At 42.5% G+C, this 14,787-nt stretch overlaps 1 protein-coding gene across 1 annotated transcript in view; it reads right to left on the minus strand.

Moving 5' to 3' along the window:
* The window catches only part of LOC124619216 (peroxiredoxin-4), a 45,827-nt gene that overhangs the window by 2,333 nt on the left and 28,707 nt on the right, over nt 1–14,787 (minus strand). Inside the window, exon 2 of the mRNA XM_047145440.1 lies at nt 47–164. Within this exon, the coding sequence (XP_047001396.1) occupies nt 47–164 (118 nt within the window). The remainder of the gene's footprint in view (nt 1–46; nt 165–14,787) is intronic.

Raw genomic sequence — 14,787 nt, forward strand, 5'->3', positions numbered from 1 at the left:
CCTTACCTTCTACATACAATTCAAAATAAAATTTTGTTGTACTTACAAGTCTAATGGGTAAAAGAAAAATACAAGGTACTTCCCCTTAAAGTCAGAAAGTTTTAATGCTTTAAATTCTCCATTTATCACTGCTGTGCCTTCCCATTCAGGTGCAGGTTTGGAAACTGAAATAAAATATTAACAACATTCACTTTGAAAGCAAATGGCTCTGAGCACTATGGGACTCAACTGCTGAGGTCATTAGTCCCCTAGAACTTAGAACTAGTTAAACCTAACTAACCTAAGGACATCACAAACATCCATGCCCGAGGCAGGATTCGAACCTGCGACCGTAGCGGTCTTGCGGTTCCAGACTGCAGCGCCTTTAACCGCACGGCCACTTCGGCCGGCCTTTGAAAGCACACTGGGCATAAGTAATTACGTGTAAGATTTGAAACTTTCCTGGTGTACAGACTGTTTCATAAAATTTTGGGCAAACTGCTGGATGTCTTCAACTTATTGCCACGATATTTCAGAGCAGAGTCTTCTGGACATATTTAGGGCAATACTCAAATACTGCTAAATATCATGACAGCAAGTTGCGAACAACTGGCAGTTTGCCTGAAATTTTCTGGAATTATTAATTACATTGTTCGGGAATTCTATAATGTATTGATTCTGACACAGAAACCTACTGATTTCTGAACATCAAACAAGAAAGGAGCGGATCCTCTGTTTTGTCAAAAGGCTGTTGAATCTTTTGTTTTTATTTGGTTATTGATCTAGTTTTATCATTCAGTACAAATTCTACTTCAACATTGGAAAATCTAGGATGGAATAAAAACGATATGAAATTTCGCACTGTTAATCTTTAACTCTGGTATATGACACACAGTTCTGTACAAGAAGACAAGACACCAAGCAATGTGGGCTAATTTAGCAGATCATGAAATAATCTTATGTACAGTTGTTGAAGCCACAGAGAGACAGAAGGGCTGGCCAGTACTTACTATCAGGAGGCACAATTCGTAGAACTGGCAACAGGACTACTTTAGGTAGAAAGTACTACTCCTAGGTACTGGAAGTGTATGGTCCTCTTTTGTATATGAACTTTTAAATCTGACTATAATGAGTTACTGCTTAGCGTGCAGATTGTGCTACTTGGTTTCAAAACCTGTAAATGTGGTGTCAACACTGCATTTGGGCTGTTCCATGACAACATGAGCACCAGTTCTATTAGCTCAAACATTAATATTTTTTAATTGATGCTCCCTTCTTATGTCAAGAACTGCTGGAACTGAACAAGTGACTTTATAACTTGTCTTAAAATTTCAGCTTCTAGTTACCTGTGAAAACTCATTTCTAAAAGCAATGCATTGCAGCATTGTATAGGCATATACAGGGTGACAATTATTGAACAACCTACAGCAAGCACACTGTTTATTCAACCTGTAAATTTCATTACAGATATTCAGATTTAAGTTATGAAATGTTTGATATGCCTGCCATCATTGGCGATGATGTGGCGCAGACAGATAGTGAAATTCTGCAAGACCCACTGAAATGTCGGAACATCGATGCTGTCAATGACCTCCTGAATGGCTGTTTTCAACTCAGTAATGGTTTTTCGGTTATTGCTGTACACCTTGCCTTTAATACAGCCCCACAAAAAGGAGTTGCTTGTGTTCAGATCTGGAGAATATGGTGGCCAATTGAGGCCCCTGCCAGTGGCCTCTGGGTACCCCAAGAGTCACAATGCGGTCCCCAAAGGGCTCCTCCAGGAAATCAAACACACTGCTGCTTCTATGGGGTTGAGCTCCGTCATCACTGTCATTCTGTTACATGTGGAACTGCCCTTTTACAACTGTCTCTGGTGTGCGTAAGGTAAAAAGGGTACTAGGAAAGTTTTACAGTACAGGGGCATTCATTTCATTTTTTTTTAAGGAATTTCCACCACATTGAATACACCTCGCTCTCTGAAACCAGTCCCTAAACCAGTTCTCCCAACTTTCTGTAGGGAGTAAGGCACTCCTGTTGTCACAAGCCCTCACGAGGTCCTCATCACTTGAAAAGGAGAAACCTGGACTATAAGGAGGGTGCTCAAGACGTTTCAGTCCTGTACGCAGCAAATATTTGGTGCATGCTTTGGTGCGGTGAGCAGCCGCATTATCGTGGTGGAAAAAGCAAGCATCCATTCTTGACTTCGCTCACAAGTTCTTCACAAACTGGATGACTACTGGGAGGCACAGTTCAGTGTACCACTTAGCTGCTACTGTCTTCTCTATGTTCAAAACAACAAGCTCCACAATTCCAATGAATTTGAAAAAAATAGCTATCAATTTCTTCTTTACTGATCGGGATTTTCTGACAGCTAAGAATGTGTCGTCAGCTTCAAAGGCCCAAACTTTGTTTTGACTCTAAGGCACGCCATAATAGTACAGCCAAGTCTCATCACCTGTCACAATTTTATTCACCTACTGAGACTGTCCCTTACAAAACTTCTTTAACATATCCCTGCACCAAGTCGTGTCATCTGCTCTCCTTTGAGTCTACGCGGCACCCAGAAATGACAAAGTTTCTTTACTTGCAAATAATCAAGCAGAATCAAACGAATTGCTGGTGCATTTAGCCCTAGGGTATCCTCTATCTGCTTATAGGTCACTCACCTGTCTTTGTCTAGTATTTTCCTCACAGCATCACTGTTTTCCTCCATAACTGATGAACATGGCCTTCTCGCCCTCTCAGTGTCCTCCAGTATGAAATTTCCTCTTTGGAATTCTCTGTACCACTTGAATATAGTTGTACAATGTGGACATACATCACCAAGTGCAAGAGCCATTTCTTCAAAGCTCTGGTCTACATTTAAACCATGTCCGAAGTTGTACCGCAAAACTGCCCCAATCATGACCAAGGTGCCATAGCAAACACTTCAAACTAACTTCCTAGTGAAAGACTGCATCCACAGATATGGCACCGCAGCTACAATGCAAATATGAAGTATTCTCAGAATACAGGAACAAACAATCTCCTGCAACTTACTGTTGCGTTGTATTGCAAAACTTTCCTACTACCCTTTTTACATACAATGGTCCCTACAGACTTGATGAATGCAAATTTTGCAGTATATTAAAATTTTTTGGCAATGTCCCAGAAGGGTGAAATGTGTCATTAAAAGCTTCACTTTTTCTCTTGGCATATCAATTGGTAAATAACTTGAGTGGTTTCAGATGCCTTTCACATTCTAGGATTTACCAAGGGTGTGACTGGAAACCAGTATTGGGTACATGCATGGGGAAGCTTATGATTGCAGCATTACAATCCTAAAGAAGAAGAAGATGATGATGATGTTGGATATTGGGCACTCGATGGCATGGTCACTTGTGGCCTTATGAACTGCCAACATGGCATTCACTTGGGGAGGGGTATCTGTTCAGAGCATGCTGACCAAAGGATGACACCCAACAGTTCACAAAATTTCAAAACTGGTGTTACACTGGTGTAGGTGTCAGTGAGCAAGGTGGACAGATCTCCAGGCAAACTGAGGGTTGTCCCTCTGTCAGATATAAAACATACATAGTCAAAACATGCTAACCAACAGCGGTGCACCACAAACTTCAGAGTGGTGGATCCTCCCACTGGAGGTGTAAACTTTGTTAATGGGTAAAGTCGTACGTGCAGTCTGATGAGCAGCACTTCCTTCCATCGGTGCAGCACGCATGCCACACATGGGTGGTCAATTTGAGCCACCACAGTTTGTTGTTCACCACTTCCAACCATTCAGTTTTCCACTGATGCATGTTTATTCTGTTAGATAATGAGAGGACAACATGTGTGGGACCGGCATATTGACATACCACCGTCCCTCCATGCTTCTCTGACTCCTTTGTGGTGGCATTTCCCTGTATCCAGGAACCCAGCAAAAGACCAGACCCTTGCTTCGGTGTTGGATCCACTATAAGATGTCATGAATGGTCTGAATCAACTGGTCTACTTGATACATATGGTGGACCACCTGTAGTGCACTGAACGAGTCGGAATATAAGAGAAACTTCATACTGTGTACCTTTTTAATCCACTCCAATGCTGTCATAATGCTATATAACTCTGCATCATAATTTGTAAAGTGCATCAGGAGTACTTGGAAAACCCTATCACGGAAGACAGCTGACCAACTGAGTGCACTGCCTTGCTGGGAACCACCCGTACATACAATGTTACAACTGTGGTATGTACTCAAAATTTAGGAAAAGAGATTTGTAAAAATATAATGTTCAGTATGAATTTTCCTGTATTGCGTCTATTTTAAAGTCACTTTGGTTCTCTGAAAAGGTAAGGCAGCAATTTGTTCCACTCCTGGCTTCGTATTTGGGGATCAGAAATATCTACATCTGTGAGACAGTCAGTGGCATATATACCAAATGGCTTTGTCACATGGGACTGAGCTGCTCAAAGTTGGGCAGACAGCCACACTAAACGTTAATGACTGATGCAATGTGAAAATTTTCAGGGCCTGTCGAGCCATCCATAGGCTCCAGATGATATCCGAATGCCCTCTTGGTGGACAGTGTCTAACATCTTGAGGTAGGAAGAATATGCTGATCCATAAACCACAACGCCACAATCCAATTGTGATCTACAAATAACCTATAAAACAGCAGCAGGCAGAAACTGTCAGCTCCCCATGCCCTTCTGCTGAGGCATTTCAAAATGTTCAGTGATTTGGTGTTCTCTGTTCATAGGTCTTTCAGGTGTGAGAACCAGGTTAATTTCATGTCAAATAGTTGGCCAAACAAGTGTACATTCTCCTTAAAATTTAAAATACTGAGCCCCCCACCCCCTTACCATACCACTCCTTTCCATCTTTACCGCAGTCTGGTTTCATCCAGGCTACATTATGGTTGTCAGGCTTATGGATTTGTGGCTCCTTCCACTCTGAAACTACTTGACCCTGTTCATAATTATGGGGTGTGTCTGGCTATAGGTGCATTTTGCACTAGACCCATCGACACTCTCTTCACAGACGAAGGGTTTCCCCCTCTACTAATAGGATGGAGCCAACTTCTGGTTTCTTATGCAATTGCTGTTCAATGATTCACTGACCATCCTGTGTACCCCACCCTCTTTGCAAACGAGGGAAGTCTCCCTCCTGATACCCACCCTTGGGTGGCACTGCTGCTTGGGCTGCATCTCACTTCCCTCTCTGGGGATCCCCATCTGCACTCACCGGAAAGTGCCCAGTGTATTTCTTCCCACACACCCCTCTTGGATGGTGCCTCCACCACACATTAGGGCATTCTGGCATCTTGTATGTTCCATCCTTGATGCTACCATCTTCTACATCAATTGTTCTAAAACAATAGATATGACAGGATAGCTTTTACATCTCCTACTGGCATGGAACACCATTTACTGCCAGGATCATGTAGTCTGTTCACAGCAGAGCTGCTCTGCTAGCCATTAAGGTCACTTGCTAGTGAATCTGCTTCAAAAATTTGATTTTTTTTGTCTTAAATCAATATTTAGAGTTTTATGAACAAAATGGCAGTTACATGAATCAATTCGGACATCAGGAACATCTTTAAAAGCAAATTTAAATATATGTCGGTATGCAGCCTTGGACTCCAAAGGGTTTGCAATTGTGTTGGAAAATATGCCTTATGGAAGAACTGTAAAAATTGAAAGTTACAATGTGTTGGTCATGTCCAACAGAGGATGAGCACACGTTTACGTAAGCTAATGAAAGATACGAAGGGGAAAAAGCTCAGTGATGGCAAACCAATTGGTGGTCGGGTTCGTCTTACTAAGCAAGAGGTGGACAAACTGCAGCTCTATTATGGTTTCGCCATAAGAAGGAATCTAGGCAATATTGAGGCCACAAAGAAAGCAGTATGGGCTACCTTTTTCCATAAAGCTTCTACGGATGGCCACTCAGAGCATGCTCTCTGCGACGTTGGTATTGACACATGGTGTAGATACAAAAAAGCAATAGCAAATGGTGAGACTTATGCACGCCATCACTCCCTGCCATTTGAGGTATTGGAAGCAATTAAGTCCATGTACAGGGACCTAAGTGAAATAAAACTAATGTCACGGTGCTTACATGGAAAGACACAAAATGTTAATGAATGTTTCAACCATGTGATACAGGAACATCTGCCTTAAACTGTTTTTGTTGGTTTCAATACCATGAGTTTAGGTGTATTAGATGCAGTTATTTGCTTTAATGATGGGGCAGTTAGCAGATGTGATGTTTTAGAATTGTCGGGACTACATCTTGGTTTCAATATGAGACAAGCACTGATGGCAATTTATTCCTTGAGAGTGGCCGAAGGCGAAAAATGGGTTCTTGAGGCAACTAAAGAGGCCAAAATAGCAAAGAGGAGCAATAAAAGCAAGAGAGAAGATGAGGAACACACAAACCAAGAACATTAGGCAACTGGAGGGTTTTAAGAACAACAGAGGTGAGTAACAGATTAAATGTACCTTTAAACTGAATTTCCCAAGAATCAAATTTCCTGACATGTTTATTTTATGAAAATAAATAAATAAAACTATTTGAGCTAGAGGTCTGAAATTTTTTGTGGTATTTCAGGTTACCATTTGGAGAAAAGTAGACTGCATACACCAGCTTAGTATCACCAAGAGGAAAAATATACACTTATTAATTATAAAAAATTAGCTTCATTTTGATTGTCTAATTTAGGTATTTATAGTATAAAACTATTGATTGAAATCATTTGATTGTAGTCTTTTTTAGATAACAATGTCATAAAAGTGTGCACAAAGTTTTAAGCATCTAAGAAAAATACTTAATAAGTCTATAGACTTCAAACATAGACTGGCAGGAAAAATTTTAAATTACTGACCGACATAAATGTTAAAAGTTTATATCAAAGCTATTCTGATTATTCTTATACCAAAATCTTCATCCTTAAAACACTTTCATTGTCCTAAAATTTCTTTGTATTCAGAGTTCACATTATGTAGTTAGACCCTCATAAACTTTATGAAAATTCTTACTGTTTTTCCAGCCATTCATTGCCAAGTTACCTTAACAGCGCCCTCCATTTTGTTACTCAGGCCTCTGTCCACAGCGTTTTAATATGCACAGACTACATGCTACAGATGGATGCTACTTGTGTTACCCTTTTGTCTCTGCTATCCATGACCTCCTCTCTCCCCTTGGCTGTGCCACCTGCTCCATTGTCTTTCTCTGGGACCCAAGTCATTTGGATGTACCAATGAATGAACTGGCTGACCACTTGCGTAGAGGGGCAGATACTTGCCCGCCGTTCCCTTTCACGAGTCCAGGTGCAGATATGCAGATACACATCAAGTCTCTCTTTGCCCAAAAGTGGAATGACCTCTGGTGCACTTCTGCTCTAAGTAACAAACTTCACGCTATCAAGGAGGCTACTGCAGTTCGACACTTTTCCTTCTGCTCCTCTTGGAAGGAGTCCACCGTCTTATGCCAGCTACGCATCAGTTATACTAGGCTTACCCACTGTTTTCTCTCGCGTAAGGAGCCAGCCCCACAGTGTGACTGCAGAGCCAGACTGATGGTATCCCCTATATTGGTGGAATGTCCCCTTCTTTTGGCCCTTCATACTAAATGTAGCCTTCCACGTTCCTAGTCTTTAATATTAGCAGACGATTCACAGATGGTTGAATTGGTCCTCAGTTTTCTACGTGAGAGTGGTTTTTATTTTCAGTTTTAAGCTTTTGCTCTACTCCTCGAGGCAGGGGCAGGAGGGTTGTGGTTGGAGACTGTCTTCGTGTTTTCTGGGTTGGCACCCATGACTACTCCCCTTGCAGAGACCTGTTATTCTCTCTCTCTCTCTCTCTCTCTCTCTCTCTCTCTCTCTCTCTCTCTCTCTCTGTCTGTCGATTTATTATCCCTGCACGGGCGCTTTTACACCTACTATGCAGTACAGATAGTTTTCTGTTGAGGGCAGCTGCTGCTGAAGTTGTCCATGTTTCTGAAATAACCTGTTTTCAGCTGTACACGAAGTTTTACAGGAACACAATTGGTTTCATGATGTCAAATTGCACCTACAGGTGTACATTTATAAGACTGGAAATGTGCAATTGACATTATGATAAAAAAACAGTTGCCTATCTTAATAATATGTACTCTGTGACAAGCAGTACAGAATACTCTCACATCAGTAAAACATTAAAGCCCTGATGTGGGAAGGAGGGAGACTTACTGGTCTCAAAATAAAATAGTTACCCACAAGAAGCAGGGCATCATAGCTCAAACCGACCAGTCAAAAAACGGATACGTTAGAAGTGCAGTTATGTCCATGAAAAGAGCAAACTAAGAAAACCAGAAAAGGTAAAAAGTTCCAACTAGTAACAATGGAAGCCCATGGCGAAGAAAACCACTTCATACCAGGAAGCAGTGGACAATAACCCTTCAACTGCCCTGCTGCGCAGGGCCATACTGCTAGTCAGTGTGTTCATGTGTCTCATGGAAGCCACTAGCACCACCATACATGTAGCGGCTAAAGTTACAAACATTTTTATGGATATGCAGTGGTCTCTGTTTCTTCAGGTTTCTTTGCAGTGACTGCTGTATACTGTGGTGGGCCCCTCACCATTAACTATTGTACTATGTACATATCTCTTGAATGTGAGCCCTAGTTCCTCTACATGATGCTGTTCTGAGCTAAAAGTTCATACTGAATGTATAAATCTTTCTTCTTCTTTTAGTTGCTCTTTGTTGCTTGGTAATCAATGTTGCAACTGCCTCATGGTCACTGATACCAGTGTCAATGTGGACATCCTCAAAGTGGTCAAGCCTGTTGTTATTAGATCAAATATATTTCTATCATATGTAGTATTCTGAACTATCTGTTGTATGTAGTTTCCAGAGAATGCATTTAGTTATGTTTTGCAGGATTCACTACTAACAAAACTGTAATTATTCCAGTAGGTTGTTGGGTGATTAAAATCTCCTCTGAAGATTGCTGCACAATTGGGGAACTCACATACTAGCAAACTTAAAGTTTTCTCTAAAGTTTTTGGGGTGAATGGTGGTCAGTAAATGAATCCCGTTATAATTGTATGCCCACCCCAGATACTGAGTTTTGCAATAAATCTCGCATTCAACGATTTCTATCTTAGGAGTTTCTTGTCTACTGTGGCAATATCCTTTTCATATATACTTAAATTTCCTTAAAAATCTATACTGACAATTTTGGGTTTTAACCAGCATTCTGTATCTAGTGTTGTATGCTTCACTGCTTCTTAGTCGTGCTTCAAACTCTGTCACTTTGTTGTGAAAACTTTGACAGTTAACCACCAGCAATTAATGCTATCTCCTTTGGGTGCCTTTCTTTGTATCTTACAGCAACACTTCTGCGTCTTCTACAACTATTGCTATGTGGTTTGGATGGAGACTTGCCTAATCTAAGGGGGAGGGGGGGGGACACCTCGTGTGCACACATTCAGTTATCTAGATAATAGTCTCTGATCCACTATGCACACCTAATCCAATTACGCAGCACTCCAGTTTTCTTGGCTCATCCAGAGTTTGCGCTACCACCCATCTGCTTTGGTTGGTTGGTTGGATTAAAAGAGGGGGAAAGGGACCAAACTACGAGGTCATCAGTTCCTTGTTCCAAATAAAACAATGCCCCCCCCCCCCCCCCCAAAAAAAAAACGAGACTGACAACTCAAAACAGAATGAAAGGAAAAATCACAAGAACGACGAAGGGCAACAAACATAAGATAAAAAAGGAGAAGCCAGCCACTGCAACACATTAAAACTTCCAACCTAGAAGCACTAGTGTGGAGGACACAGAGGGTCAAAGGACATCCGCTAAAACTTAGATCAAATGATAAAGACCCACTCTCATGAATAAAACGTAAAATTATATCAGCTGATGAGGCATTGTCATATAAAATTAATGGCAACAAGTCCGGTAACCCAAGATTTTGTCGCTGGACAGTCAAGTGGGCCACTGTCAATTGGGCACCACACCAACAAGCGACAGTCAAGTGGGCCACTGTCAATTGGGCACCACACCAACAATCAGCCGGTTCTTCATGGCACAGGAGGTAACTGGGGTCGCCCAAATGTGGCCAGTGTGGAGCCGGCAGAGGACAACTGATTCCCTGTGAGAGGCCCACATGGAAGAATTCCACGCATTCAAAGTCTCCTTAATGACACGCAGTTTGTTATGTGTACTGTTATGCCATTCTGCCTCCCAATGCTGAAAAACCCTATGGCGTAAGTCAGAACGCAGTTCAGGTTCAGAGATGCTCATCTCCAGAAGCGGTTTCCGCGTAGCCTGTTTGGCCTGCCTATTGGGAAGTTTGTTCCCCGGGATGCCGAAGTGTCCTGGGGTCCACACAAACACCACTGAACGACAGGACTGGTCCAGGGCATAGGTGGACTCCTGGATGGACGCTACCAAAGGACGGTGTGGGTAGCACAGGTGGATAGCTTGTAGGCTGCTCAAGGAGCTAGTACACAGAAGAAACGATTCCCCGGGGCACGAACGGATATACTGAAGTGCACGAGAGATGGCCACCAGCTCTGCAGTGAATACACTGCAGCCATCAGGCAAGGAATGCTGTTTAAAATTGCCTCTGTTGACGTAGGCGAAGCCAACATGACCATCAGCCATTGAGCCGTCGGTAAACGGAACACGTCAAGAATTGAGAGGAAGTGACAGCAGAGAGCAGCAGGAGTAACTGAGTCCTTAGGGTCATGCGAAAGGTTCAGACGAATGTGGAGCCTAGGTGTACACCATGGAGGTGTATGCGGACGGACATGGACGGCAAGTGGTAAAGGGAAGGACTCCAGTTCAGACAGAAGGGATTGCACGCGAACCGCAATCGTTAGTCCTCACCTGGGCTGCCAATGCGTGAGATGAATTGCTGCAGGTGGAAAAAGGAGACAGTAATTCGGATGTTCAGGAGAACTACGAATGTGTGTAACGTAACTGGCGAGCAGTTGTGCATGCCTAACCTTCAATGGAGGAACACCAGCCTCCACCGTGACACTGGTCACCGTACTCATTCTAAAAGCTCCCGTCGCTAGGCGAACACCACAGTGGTGCACTGGGTTGAGTACACGCAACTCTGAGGGTGCCGGCGAACCATAAACCACACTCCCATAGTCAAGGTGGGGTTGAACAAGGGCTTTGTAGAGCTACAGCGACATAGAGTGATATGCACCCCAGTTGGTGTTGCTCACGCGGCAGAGGGCATTGAAGTGCTGCCAGTACTTCCACTTAAGCTGACGAAGGTGAGGTAGCCAAGTCAATTGGGCGTTGAAAACCAGTCCTAAGAATCAGTATGTCCCCACGACAGTGAGTGGATCATCATGAATGTAAAGTTCTGGTTCTGGATGAATGGTACGATGCTCACAGAAGTGCATGACACACAACTTAGTGGCCAAAAACTGGAAGCTGTGGGCAAGAACCCATGACTGCGCCTTGTGGATAGCTCCCTGTAGGCGCTGCTCAGCAACAACAGTACTGGTGGAGCAGTACGAAATGCAGAAGTCATCTGATTACAGAGAGGGTGAGATGGATGGCCCTACAGCTGCTGTTAGACTGTTAATGGCCACTAATAAAAATTTAGTTTCTATAGGAAAACATATAACTTTCTTGGCGAATGCCTTTCCGATATTGATGTCTGAAATACTCCTCTGTGATACAGACAACAGGAAGATTGAGTCAATAATTAAATCACTGATGACTAAGGACTCTCATGGTTATAATGGAGTGTTTAGCAGAACACAGTAGTAAAGCCATTTTATAAAAAAGGGAGAAAGGGATAAAGTAGGTAATTTTAGACATATTTCAATGCCATCAGTGTTTGCAAATGTTATTGAAAAGGCTGTGTATTTAAGGATAATTGATCATTTCATATCACACAATTTTCAACTGAAAATGCTATATTCTCTTTTCTCTGTGAGGTACTGGATGAGCTTAACAAAAAGTTTCAAATGCTTGGTACATTTTTTGATAAAACTAAGGCATTTGATTGTGTTGATCGCAAAATATTGCTCCAGAACTTGGAGCATTATGGGATACGGGGAGTAGCTCACAATTGGTTCACCTCACTTTAGCAACAGGCACCAAAAGGTCATTAGTCATAATGTTGATAATGGCTGTGATGTGGGGTCTCAGTGGGGTACTGTGAAGTGGGGGGTGCCCCAGGGATCAGTGTTCCTTATTTACATAAATGATATGCCCTCTAGCATTATGGGTAACTCTAAAATATTTCGGTCTGCTGATGACATTAGCTTGGTAGTAAAGGATGTTGTGTGCAACATTGGCTCAGTTTCAAATAGTGCAGTACATGTCCTAAGTTCATGGCTTGTAGAAAATGAACTAACGCTAAATCGCAGTAAGACTCAGTTTCTAACACACAATTCAAAAAAACCTGATGTTTTAATTTCACGGAATGGGCATATGATTACTGAAACTGAACTGTTCAAATTTCTAGGTGTTCACATACGAGGGCAGTTCAATAAGTAATGCAACACATTTTTTTCTCGGCCAATTTTGGTTGAAAAAGCCGGAAATTTCTTGTGGAATATTTTCAAACATTCCCGCTTCGTCTCGTATAGTTTCATTGACTTCCGACAGGTGGCAGCGCTGTACGGAGCTGTTAAAATGGCGTCTGTAACGGATGTGCGTTGCAAACAACGGGCGGTGATCGAGTTTCTTTTGGCGGAAAACCAGGGCATCTCAGATATTCATAGGCGCTTGCAGAATGTCTACGGTGATCTGCCAGTGGACAAAAGCACGGTGAGTCGTTGGGCAAAGCGTGTGTCATCATCGCCGCAAGGTCAAGCAAGACTGTCTGATCTCCCGCGTGCGGGCCGGCCGTGCACAGCTGTGACTCCTGCAATGGCGGAGCGTGCGAACACACTCGTTCGAGATGATCGACGGATCACCATCAAACAACTCAGTGCTCAACTTGACATCTCTGTTGGTAGTGCTGTCACAATTGTTCACCAGTTGGGATATTCAAAGGTTTGTTCCCGCTGGGTCCCTCGTTGTCTAACCGAACACCATAAAGAGCAAAGGAGAACCATCTGTGCGGAATTGGTTGCTCGTCATGTGGCTGAGGGTGACAATTTCTTGTCAAAGATTGTTACAGGCGATGAAACATGGGTTCATCACTTCTAACCTGAAACAAAACGGCAATCAATGGAGTGGCGCCACACCCACTCCCCTACCAAGAAAAAGTTTAAAGCCATACCCTCAGCCGGTAAAGTCATGGTTACAGTCTTCTGGGACGCTGAAGGGGTTATTCTGTTCGATGTCCTTCCCCATGGTCAAACGATCAACTCTGAAGTGTATTGTGCTACTCTTCAGAAATTGAAGAAACGACTTCAGCGTGTTCATAGGCACAAAAATCTGAACGAACTTCTCCTTCTTCATGACAACGCAAGACCTCACACAAGTCTTCGCACCCGAGAGGAGCTCACAAAACTTTAGTGGACTGTTCTTCCTCATGCACCCTACAGCCCCGATCTCGCAACGTCGGATTTCCATATGTTTGGCCCAATGAAGGACGTAATCCGTGGGAGGCACTACGCGGATGATGAAGAAGTTATTGATGCAGTACGACGTTGGCTCCGACATCGACCAGTGGAATGGTACCGTGCAGGCATACAGGCCCTCATTTCAAGGTGACGTAAGGCCGTAGCATTGAATGGAGATTACGTTGAAAAATAGTATTGTGTAGCTAAAAGATTGGGGAATAACCTGGTGTATTTCAATGCTGAATAAAACAACCCCTGTTTCAGAAAAAAATGTGTTGCATTACTTATTGAACTGCCCTCGTAGATAGTAAACTGTCATGGAAAGCCCACCTTCAGGATCTTGTTCAAAGACTCAATGCTGCCACTTTTACTATTTGAATGGTATCTGATGTGAGTGATTTTTCGACACAAAGATTCGTCTACTTTTCATTTGCTTACGTCATGGTATTATATTTTGGGGTAACTCTTCCCATTCTAAAAGGATATTTTTGGCTAAGAAACGGGCGGTTCAGGCAATAAGTGGTGTAAGTTCACGAACCTCTTGTCGACCCCTGTTCACGAGTCTGGGTATTTTGACATTGGTCTCTCAATATATATATTCCTTGCTGTCATTTCTTGTTAACAATATTAGCTTATTCCCAAGAATAAGCAGCTTTTACTCGGTTAATACTCGGCAGAAATAAAACCTGCATTTGAATCGGACTTCCTTAACTCTTGTGCAAAAAGGTGTGCAGTATACTGCTGCATCCATTTTCAATAATCTACCACTCAAATTTAGGAATCTTAGCAGTAATCCATGCGCTTTCAAATCGAAACTGAAGAGTTTCCTTATGGGTCACTCCTTCTATTCTGTCGAGGATTTCCTTGAAAAATTATGCTAATTCTTACGGTATTCTTGATTGTGTTTACTTAAACTTATGGAGTGACTTTTTTGGGTTCATAAACATTTATTTTTACCTGTTATTACTTTTATGTTGTAATTTCATGTACTGACAAGTTCCATGATCTTGAAGATTTGCTCCTCAATTTGGTCCTACGGTACTTGAAGTGTAAATAAATAAATAAATAACAGAGCTTTACAGGACCCTATTCTCCTGGATATGGGGGAACTATGGGAGGCACCAACTTGGACACGGAAAGTACAGAGCAACAGGAAATTTTGGATAAAAATCGAGAGCAGGCCTTGGAGACCCCACCCGTGTAATGTGGCAAAGATATGATGTAGCCAGGTGTTGTCATAAGCTTTGTGTAGGTCAAAAAAGATGGCAACAAGATGTTGGCATCTGAAAAAA

This window comes from Schistocerca americana, chromosome 1, assembly GCF_021461395.2.
Source record: "Schistocerca americana isolate TAMUIC-IGC-003095 chromosome 1, iqSchAmer2.1, whole genome shotgun sequence".
Lineage (NCBI taxonomy): Eukaryota > Metazoa > Arthropoda > Insecta > Orthoptera > Acrididae > Schistocerca > Schistocerca americana.